Source organism: Uloborus diversus, chromosome 7 (assembly GCF_026930045.1).
Source record: "Uloborus diversus isolate 005 chromosome 7, Udiv.v.3.1, whole genome shotgun sequence".
NCBI classification, from domain to species: domain Eukaryota; kingdom Metazoa; phylum Arthropoda; class Arachnida; order Araneae; family Uloboridae; genus Uloborus; species Uloborus diversus.
The window spans coordinates 2,948,878-2,960,445 of record NC_072737.1 but is presented as its reverse complement, the minus strand read 5'-3'; the positions used below and the strand labels follow the sequence as shown (position 1 = coordinate 2,960,445).

The 11,568-nt window shown below is 32.0% G+C and overlaps 1 protein-coding gene across 1 annotated transcript in view; it reads left to right on the top strand.

The window, feature by feature from the left end:
• Nucleotides 1–275: 275 nt before the first annotated feature.
• LOC129226105 (U3 small nucleolar RNA-associated protein 6 homolog) overlaps nt 276–11,568 on the top strand; it is a 63,854-nt gene continuing 52,561 nt past the window's right edge. Inside the window, exons 1-4 of the mRNA XM_054860701.1 lie at nt 276–354; nt 2,183–2,276; nt 8,265–8,349; nt 9,742–9,783. Coding sequence (XP_054716676.1) covers nt 2,185–2,276; nt 8,265–8,349; nt 9,742–9,783 — 219 coding nt within the window. The 5' untranslated portion in view covers nt 276–354; nt 2,183–2,184. The remainder of the gene's footprint in view (nt 355–2,182; nt 2,277–8,264; nt 8,350–9,741; nt 9,784–11,568) is intronic.

Below are 11,568 nucleotides of genomic sequence, written 5' to 3'. Positions count from 1 at the left end.
TTTGGACAGATCTAACTTTTTCCCGTGAATCATCTAGTTCCACCGGTGTGCCCACCTAGGGGGGTCATGGCACATGCTGTGCCATTGAAAATTTTAGGGGGGGGGTTTAAGGGGTACTTTTCACTTTTTTTGGGGGGGTCTTTGCAATGTTTAGGTGGATGCGCCCTTGGTCTTGGGGGGGGGGCACCCCTGAATTCCAATTAACAAATGTCCACTGTAATAATTCTTCTATCTGTAATTGTTGGAGGCTCAAATGTTATAATTCTGTTGGAAATATTTTCAGGTGTTTGAAAGAATCCACGAAGGACATCATTGCTGTGTAACAATTATCTAAGAGCTTTGTATAACTTATAGGTAAGATTTAACTTTTGTCTATGTAATGTCGAATCCGGGTTGCAATAATTGCAAATTTTTTTCCTTGTAGTATTGAAACCGTGTGGTACGAGTACTGTGTTATTTGAGGGATGCCTGTACTATAGAACAATTTGAGAATTAATGTACCGTATTATCCGCGGGCGGCCTAGAATCTGCAGGTCCTAAAATCGGCCTGAAGAAAAAAAGCTGCGTATACTCCGCGGATAATACGATGTAAAAAAATAAAGTTCGAAATTCAAAAGTTCAAAAAAATTTAAGTTTGAATTTAACATACCATTTGAGCAACTAAACTAAAAACGTGAAAAGGTAATTACTTTAAAGGCAAAATCAAAATTAATCTGAAATATAATCTAAAATATAAAGATTTCTTCTTGAAATCTTGATTATAGTACGCTAATCAGTGAAACCTGTGTAAGTTGACCACTTGCGGTGCCTGAACAAAGCGGTCAACTTAGAGAGGTAGTCAACTTAAAAGGGTGGTCAACTTCACAGGTTTTACAAGAGTCAAGCAGTGGAGGTAAAGGTCTAATCTTGTGCAAATAGCTTCCTATTTCACTGTATTCTTGCTTATTTTACATGGCCTGAATCGCGTAAGAGGAACCTTCAAGCAACATAAAATAGCCAACATACAGGCAGGCAGCGAGAAAGAACTTGCAGGCATTGTAAAATAAACAACATTCAGTCGGCGTACGGCTCTATCGGTGAATCCTGTACTCTAAATATTGATGTTCAATGCGTTGGTGTTAAGAAAAAAAAAATCACAGATAATCTACGGCAGTGTATAATACGCACCTCATAAATTTTGCCTTTTTTAACAGATAATCCGCCAGGGTGGCGACAGATCAGGGAAACCAGGGAAAAGTCAGGGAACTTTATTAATCAGGGAAAAGTCAGGGAAATATCAGGGAATTTTGAAAGAATAACAAAAAATCAGGGAAAATTGATTTTATGAAGAAAAAAATTTTTTTTTGCTTTACAAAATTAAGTACTCTATTTCCCTACGCATTTCCCCCCAATTATCTGTTCAAAAAAAAAAGTAAAATTAATGAGGTGCGATTATACACTGCCGCATATTTGTGCATCTTTTTTCCTCAACGTCAAAGTATTGAATCTTAACTTATTAAACATAGGGTGAACCTCCCATGATTGCTTCTGTGTCTGTTAGGTTGTTTATTTTACCTAGCTTGAAATTTCCTTTTACGCTTTCAATGCTACGTAAAATAAACGTTCTTGCAACAATTATTATACTGTTTGAAAACTTAGTTCGAAATAATTTCAATTACCTTTTAGTTCTATCATAAATACACAAATGTTTTTAAGAGTAATTTTAATAGTTTCTTAAAATTCTTATGCTAAGTGGTTTCTGGAAGTAAAGTATTTTTAATTTTTTTTAATTTTCTATAATCTTTCCATTGTAGAAAAATTTAATATACTGTTTTGTAGACTTTTTCCCCCCAAAAATTGACTTGATATGTTTTTTTTAAAAACCATTTTATTAAAAAAGTAGCATCTTTTTAAAATATAGTTCAACAACTTTACACAACTTAAAACGTTTAAAATATACAATTTTAAAGAAAAATACAATAGATTTCAAGTAGAGCAAAGAAAGAAAACCATTATCATTGGTAACGTAAATCAGGGAAATTCGGTAAATTTAATCAGGGAAAAGTCAGGGAACATTTTTTCACAGTTCCTGTCGCCACCCTGTCCGCAGATTATATGCAGGAAAATACGGTAGTCCTTAATTTCAGTTTTGAGCTAAAAGTATTTCAAAGTGAGAAATAAATCAATTTTGTATTTGTTGCAGGCATGGCGGAATTGGTGCACTTGCGCCTGGAAGCAGCTCTGCCAGAGCTGGAAGAGATGGAGCGAATCGGACTCTTCGCTCGCAACGAAATCAGGCAAGAACGCTTTCTTGGTGGAATTTATGTCTTCCCATTGTTGTCATCTATATATATATAAAAATGAATGTTTGTATGTCATCCATGAACTCAAAAACTACCTGGCAGATTTGGCTGAAACTTTCACCGTTTGTTATTTTTGGTACTGGGAATGTTTATAGACCCGTTCGAAAAAAGTCCAATCGATAGTTCCTTTTTTATTCCAATTTAAGTCACAATCCATTGGATAAATACGAATAAAATTGCAGAAATGAATTCGCGTGAAAGATCTCATTGATAAGAAGTTGCCATTTTTCTTGAGTTTGAACAAATAAATTCTTTCTTTATTGTTTTCATGCAACGTCGGGATTTAAAACTTTTTCTATTTGATGTTTTTAGCGATGGATTGATCTTGCAAACTGCGTGAGTACAAAATTTGAGTAGAGTCACGGCTTCACTTGATACGTGTTTTTATAAGACTTGATAAGACGCGTATCGAGTGAAGCCTTGGTATAGTAAGCTAATCAGGACTTTTAGACACGCGATTTCGACACGTGTCACATGAATTTTGAAACAAAAAAAAAGCGAACGATATGTGCCATTTCGAGTCGAGAGTGAAGAATTTGTATAGATTGTGCGTATTTTTGACATTCTGAACGCATTTGCTGTGCAGTTTTTTTTTTTTGGTAGCATCGTATACCATCGGCAACTTGGCGACATCTTATAAATCATTGTCATGAAAATCAGTATAATGATGTATTTTTTTGTCGGCGTAGCAAAGCGCGTCGGGTACAGCTAATTGTTAATAAAAACTAATGATCAGAGAGCCTGTTTAGGTTATCAGGCAACCCAGGAGAAGGATTGTATGGGTTTTTTCCTCCCTGAAAAAACCTTGTCCAGTTTTTTCCAGTACATTCAAGTTTCTGTAAATTAAAAATGCTGAACTAAACAATAATGGGGTCATTTCCAAAATTTTAAAAGTATTTTTTTCTGAAAGAACATGCTAAAAACATAGGATTTAACTATTTTTTAAATAATTTAAGTTTAATATTTAAATAAAAAATACATAAATCTGTGCGCTTTTATTGTTTGCATTACTTGCCGATGACATCACAAATGATGGAATGCCATTCTGTGTTGCCATTCACAAAACAAAATATTTAATTCGCATCTTTGCTCACGTGTATTGGCAACGATATAGGGTTGATAGCAAGCATAGAGCGCAATTTTGATTCGCTTCTTGATTATCATAACGTGGAAACAAGGTACAAAGATGCGCCAAAGGGCATCATTTGTGACGTCATCAAGACCAGGCCTTGTTTGAAAAATCGGACAGTTTAGAAAATTAATTAAAAAATAATTGTTGGGAAAATGAAAAAAATTTCTGAGTCCATGTTGTTTTTTTTTTACTTATTCTATCAATTTCAGTGACTAAAAGTATTACTTTTGACCGAAGGAAACAACCCCATTGATAAAATATTCCTTTCATTTAAGAAACATTTTTTAAATCTAAATAGAACACATACATTTCTGATGTTTAGGATGTCAATACTCTACTTTTTGTTTTTGCTTATTAGAAATTGCTACTTGAAAATATCCTTTTTTTTTTGGCCCGCCCTACTATACAGACTTAACTTTAAAACTCAAATTTTTGTCTTGAAATTCGATCATGCGAAGTTTCCCCAAGTTTACACATTACGTGTGTCTAATTTTTAACTTTCAATGTTGGTTGCAATGACATAGTTTAAATCTCAACTACTCTTATATGCACACCTGTAACATGAGTGGAAGTTATCTGTCCATTGACATATTTCCATTTAAAAAGTTATTAGATAGAAAAATATCACCTCCCCCCACACACACCTTGAGCCCTTCTAAATATTTTAATTTGTAATACCCTGAACCAGGGCTCTCCAACCTGCGGGCCGGATCTGGCCCTCGAACAGATTTTGTCCGGCCTGCGGGAAGCTTGCAAACTTTTTTTTTTTCGGAACAGAGACAGTCTCACTGGAAATATAATTGAGATATTATTTTTAATTACAAATAATTATTTAAAATCTTTTTATTGTTAATTTGAATCGTTTTTTAATCATTTTTTACTGTTAGCTACAGGGTTGGCAAAAACCCGGGTTTTTTTTTAAAAAAGCCCATGGACCCAGGGTTTTTTGGTTTTTTTTAAATAAAACCCAAAAAAAACCCAACTAAAGCTGGGTTTTTTAAAAGAAATGTGGGTTTTTTTGTCTTTTTTTAGGGAAAATGTAGGGTACTTGTAGCATATTGTAGCGTAAGTATATGAACAAAGCACAAGAATTGTCTTGGGGTAAAAAAAGCTGGAAAACAGTTAAAATTCAGCGTTTTCTGAAGAAGAGTATGAAAGACGACGAAACCCAAGAATGGTGAAGTTTCAGATTTTTTAGTTTCCATGATTACCAACAGTTAAGGCAAAATTACTTCTTGAGTGATAAAATCTATTGTTCGTTTTTTAATTACTATTTTTTTTTTTTTTTTTGCATTTTACTTTATTGTATTTCATTTTTTTATGCAAAACTACCGTAGAACCTCAAGTAGTTTAAATCCCTTTTTACTGAATTCCAGCTTAATCAAGACATTTCTTTGAATTTTATGTTGCCTGTTTTTCTATTTCTGTGTACAGATTAAGAAATATTAAACTTTTTTGTAAGATAATGAAAATACCGTACATCCTATTCTGTTTTCTGTCCAACCATTTGTAAAACCTGTTAATTTCTAAAAAAAATATAACTTGTTAATTCGAAATTTGTGACGTGTTGGTTTGCAGAAAATAATTCACATGAAAGCCTTTTAGCTAGAGTAGATTGTTCCTCTGTACAATCTACAAATATTGAGAGAACCAGACGTGACAGGACTTAGTCAAGATAATTTGAGTTATTTATTGACCAGTTAAAGATAAAAGTTAAACATATATTTTTTAAATCTTTGAAGTATTTTTAATGCCGTTAAGAGTTAAGAAATACTATTAAAGTTCAGAATTCATTTTTTATGTCCATTGTCTGTGGTGAAGAACAAATAAAATAGAAGTTTAAATTGTGAAAGTATTTAAATTAATTACTTTTTTAAAAAACTTCTCAAAAAATTAAAAAAAACCCAAAAGTGGGCTAAATAATGGGTTTTTTTAAATGGGTTTTTTCAAAAAAACCCATTGGGTCCAACCCAATTGGGTCCAATCCGGCCAACCCTGGTTAGCTACGATTGCAGCACTCGTCTCTCTTTTTGCTCTTTCCGAGAACGAATCTCTTTTCTCTGTGCCCCATTCTCCCATTAGTCTCCTGGCACCAGGCGTTGTGAAAACATTTTACAGTTCTCTACCAGAAAAAAAAAACTTAAAGAACTTTAAAATTCATGTTAAAGCTATGTTTCCTCTTTTTGCATCCACTTACAAGTGTTGAACAGATGTTTTGAAAATTGAAGTATATTGAATCTAAGTGTATATCTTCTTTATTAGACGAACATTTAAAATCACTCTTACTGATCGGAACTACGAAGTTTGTCCCTGAATGGACTGAAATTTTATGAAACAAATGCAATCTTCTCATTAATTTTTTAACTTTTTATTTTTTTAAAAAAGCTTTACACGTGTTTATTCTTTTCCAACTTTTTAATCATCATTAATTGAATAAAAAAAATTTCTAGTACGTTGCAATAATTTTGTCTTGTATCACTCACTCATTAGCCTTTAAAAAGAAAAAAAAAAGAAACTTCACGTGATTTTTTGACACAGAAAACTTTTATTTCAGTTTCCTGAACTATTTTAAATTTTACAAGACTCCCCTATCGTTATATTATTAGCAGTTTATGGGCACTTAAAATATAATTTAATTTAGCGAACAGCAAATATGTATAAGGAAATATAGCAACATAGAAGCAAGCCAGAAATTTTCAAAACCCACCGCTGAGCACTTAATTAAAATATATATATATATTTGCGATGTATGGGTAGAGGAGGGGGGGGGGAATAGCGCTATATAGACCATCTGAACTATAAAAAATTTTTGAAAAAAAATAGAACCGACTTCAAAATTGCTCTAAAAAGTGAAAAATAATTTTATTCTTTAAACACCATCAATAATACTTTTAAAGATAATTTTTGAAGTTGGCGCAAAAACGATAAATAAAATCATTCACAGTCATAACTCAACTACAACTATAAATTTAACCAGGACCAGTTTCTTCACTATCACATACATTATGCATTGATGACGGCATATTTGAATAGCGATATAAATGTTTCGTTCGTAACTTTGGATGCTTTTCTGAAAAAAAAATATGAACGAAGCATGGTTACACTGGATTTTACGTTTTGTTTTTGCGCCAACTTCAAAAATTATGTTTAAAAGTATTATCGATGGTGTTTAAAGAATAAAATTATTTTTCACTTTTTAGAGCAATTTTGAAGTCGGTTCTATTTTTTTTCAAAATTTTTTTATTTCATTCTTTTTAGTGTAAATGTCGATATTTCAGTAAAAGTAAGAAGTTACCTAGTAAGAAGTTCGGTTCTATATCACTGTATTGCTTTAGAAAAGCCTTTATTCAAAATTATCATTACAATTACTATTAATGTTATATGGCACCAAACTTTTATAACAATGAGTTTCATATTGTCGCGTAGATGAAGATAGCGAAGACAATGTGAAAGCCAAATGAAGCGAATACTTGAGAAAGTGCTGGTACTTTCCAGACTTTGAAAGATACAGAAATTAATAGAACATTCGAGAAAATACGGGAAACAGTAGAAACGAAATTTTAGTAAAATTCACTTTGTCCTAGTCGGGATTTGAACCCGGGCCGCTCGTGTGGGAAGCGAGAATTCTACCACTGAGCCACCGTTATCCACGGATGAAAAGTGCGAACTTCGCTACAATATCATTTAATAGGGAAATTGCATAAAAATTACTGTTTTTTTGCCCATAACTTTTTTTCTAAAGGACAAATATGGTCAAACAAAGTAATGGGACTAAGTAGAGCCATCCCCTATCCATTAAAAAAAGAATCATCAAAATCGGTTCACTAGGTGAGACGCTATGAGTGGACAAACAAAAAAAAAAAACATACATACGGTATGAATTGATAACCGCCTCCTTTTTGAAGTCGGTTAAAAATACTGTTGAACTGGCCCCCCTCACCCCCAAAAATTTGCAATGTGGCCCGCGAGTGAAAAAGGTTGGAGACCCCTGCTCTGAACTTTACTTTCAACAGGAATTTAAATCTTATAAGTGTTTTTGATTTTGCTTCATTTCAAAATTTGAATCTTAAATGTGTGGCCCTGAGAAGTAAAGAAATGTAAGTGAACATTTTAAAGTTTTGAAAAAAAAAAAAAAAATTTCATGTTCAGATCCTAGACAAGCTTTCATTGATCCCCCCCCCCTAAATCCAGCTTATCTACCAGGGAAACTAGTACTATATCTTTCTCCAAGACATAGAAGAAGTTCTCCTACCATTTGTACTGGTTATCTCCAAATTTTTAATTTTGGCACTTACATTCCTTTGCTTCCCCCTGTCTCATTGTGATGGTTGCAAATGAAACTAAATTTAGTCATTTTTGTTGAATAAGTACCCACATTTTTTTTTCTAAATGTTCAATTTAAGTTCCTACCTTAATTAATGAATTTATCGTGACTAATATTTTTGGATGTATATAGACAAATATTTGGATAATATGGACAAAAATGTATTTTAGCTTCAATACATTTATACTCGTGCTTTTCCAAAATTACACCACTGATTGAACTTGTTACAAGTATTGTGATCACAACAGACAAATGACTCTATGGAAACTATTTGACCATTTTAGTATAGAAATACATATTTTTAGTGTCATACATCTAAGTTGTCATTTTCGGAATGAAAGTACGCCTTGAAGGAAAATTAGAGGCTCGAGCACTCCCAAAACCTTTAGTTTTCGTGCATGAATTGATCATGATTGTTATCATATTGTTGTGTGAATTAATTATTATTATTATTATTATTTTGCAGGCAAATTATCAAAAAGAGGGAACGTTATGAGTATAAGCTGCGCAAGAGGATGAAACGGAAAGAAGATTATCTACAGTACATTGATGTAATGATTTATTTTCATGGTCAAATATGTTCATTTTTATTTGTTTCCATTTGCTAGTACACCTAAACCTCTTTTTGTGTGGTGGATAGGGACTGCTTAAAAAGAATTGCATAAAAAAAGTTCGTTCATTTTATAAATACTATCATCAATTAAGTTCCAATCTGATTGAAATTTTCATACACTACACAAAAAGATATGCACAAAAAAAAAAAAAAAAAAAAAATCTCATAAAAAAGATTGCAGGAAAAGTATCTATTTTGTGCTGGGTGACTTTGATAGTTAACCGATGAAGCTTTTAAAATTTGCCAATTCTGAATAATTGGCAAATTGGTTGATTACCAATGACTGAGGATTAAGTAGTCATTTCCTAATTTTAACCTTTGAAAGTTAAGATATAGGTCCTTTTTCTCCCCAGGGACAAACTCGAAATCTGTTGGTAACCGTGCTTTTTTTTCATTGTTCTATTATTTTGAACTTCATGTGTAATTTCCTTTTCTAAAGAACTATTTTTAAGGATGTTTTTTTAACTCTCTTTTGAGCCATTTTGTTTTATGATTTTAAATAGCTCTTGGTGTATTATAGCTTTTTTTTTTAATAATTTTTTTTATTTATTTTTTTAAAAAATAATTACTTGCAAATTGAATTAAAGCAAATTTTTTATTAGTGTGATTTATGCAAATGTGTTGATTTTATCACAAGATGATAGCAAATAAATAAAATAAAAAGAAAACAAGTAAAATAAAATAACTTCCAGTACATCTTGTTTACCCACATTGCAAACAGCTTTTTTTGTAGAATTTTTATCCATCATTTATAATGACAAGCTCACAATTTTTTTTAAATAGAAAAAAGGGGTTCTTTGTTACCCCGAAACACATTTAATCTTATTTTATTGCTATTTTGCGTTTACGTTGATTTTGATGTTTAATATTCCAGCATGAATACTGCAATTTTTGTAGAATTAATTTTTTATCGATCATTTATAATGACAAACTCACAAGTTTTTTTTTAAATTAAAAAAGGGGTTCTTTGTTACCTTGAAACAAATTTAACCAATTTTTATTGCTATTTACATTTATTCTGATGTTTAATATTCCAGCATGAATACTGCACATAAAATTATTTAGCACTAAAATTTTAAGCTTTGTTCTGTTGTTCATGAATATGAAAGCTTTTTAATTGCATTTGTAAAATCCTCACAAATTGGTAATTATATCCCTGAAAATTATATCATGTAATTATATCCTCATTGAGTTTTTATCAAGTATTTTAATTATACTTCCATTTTAAAGTGTGTGGTTTAAAAAAAAAATGCTAAGCTTGTTTTGAAATACATGTTTTAGTAATGAGGGCAATCTATATTAATCTCTTTTCTTTTTATTTTCTCTGCAGTTTGAAGTAAACCTTCTGGCTCTCATAGAGAAACGTCGAGACGTATGTTGGTTCTCTCTCTTACTTTTATAAATTCTTTTCTTGAACAAAATTATGTTTTTGTATAAGCTTTTGTTTTGGTAAAATTGTGTTCTCTTTTTTTTCTAATTTTTGATGTATTTTATATCGAATAATATGGGGTGTTTGTTATTCTCAAAAGAAAAAATACTACTCCATCGAATATGAGTAGGTCTCAGTAAATGTTTCAAATGTTAATAGCTAGAATGTTGTCATATTCTTAATAACAAAAATAATTTTTGTCTTACAACAAAAAAATTATAATATTAGTAGCCATTTTTTAAAATTGCTTGTATTTAGTGATGTGCCGGATCGTTAAAAAAGTAGATCCGCGGATCCGGATCCGGATCATTAGTGTCAAGATCCGCGGATACAGATCCGGATCATTAGTGTCAAGATCCGCGGATACGGATCACAAAATGTTTTTGCACAATTTGACTATCCAAGTGTAAAATTTATTACGGAAGGTATTCCCGTCACTGTAATAACACTGTTTCTTCAAATAATGTCATCTATGGCGAAAATATAATAAAGACTATGATTTACTCTTTGAAGAAATCTCCATTAAAATTGATGGAGAGTTGGAAGGAACAGGTCAGTGCAGCATTTATGCTTAAATAGAATGTGAAATTTTTTTTCTATCTTGCTCGGTAGATGTAGGATACAGGAGCAAGAATGTAAAGCTGCTACTGGATAGGCTAGAAATAATTTTTTGCATTTTATTTCAGCATAAATGCAGCGCTGATCCATTCCACCCAAATGACTCCGACCGACGAAATAACAGAGCCGGGAACACCTTTACGAACAATAATTAGAGAATTTTGTCTCACCTTTTTTGAAGGATGCCGGAACAACCAAAATGAAGAAAAACAGAAACCCCATATATCAACAACAAAAACTAATATTAAACTAAAAATTAAAAAAAAAACATGTCTCAGAGGGCCGTTGGCTTCTGAAATGATACCTTATAATTTAAATAGGCAATAAAAACTAATTTCAACGGAATTTATGTCTTTTATTCAAATATTTAAAAAATTTTAGAATAGAAAAGATCCGTCAAAAAAGTAACGGATACAGATCTTTATTTTTCCTCGGATATCCATGGATACGGATATCCGGAACATCACTACTTGTATTATCGCTTGCTTTGATCTTCAAATATATTTTTTTTCTGACTGGAATACATTACATGTGTTAAGATATTATCGGATACGTGGTTCTAAAATAGAATAACTACGTATATTTCGCCATTTCACTTTGCCCCACATTCCCCAAAGGGCGGATACCGACTACTATTTTAGGGGGGGTCGCGCTGACCAATGCTCCCCCCCCCCACACACACATGAACAAACTTGCAGTTTTGGGCGGGAAAAATTTCTGAAACTGTTTAGGTGTTAATAAAAAGCACCAAATCGACTAGGAATGAGACATAAACGTTACAAATTAATTTCACAAGCAATGAAAAGAAGTAATATTTAAAATATTCATTAAAAAAATAATTGATAAATTGAAAGACAACTGAAAGGATTTCATTTTATACATAAAGTGTTTTAACATAAAGAGACGGATACCATTGTCGACTGTTTAGGGGGGGGGGTCATGACTCCCATGACCCTCCCCTTGTATCCGCCACTGCATTCCCCTATATTATTTTTCATTAGGAATTTAAAAAATTTAAATTTTTTCAAATTGCTTACAGCCTTTTTGAGAAATATTCAGAATAAAGCATTTTCCCTCCAAATCCCCCCCCCCACAACTACTCCTGTAGAA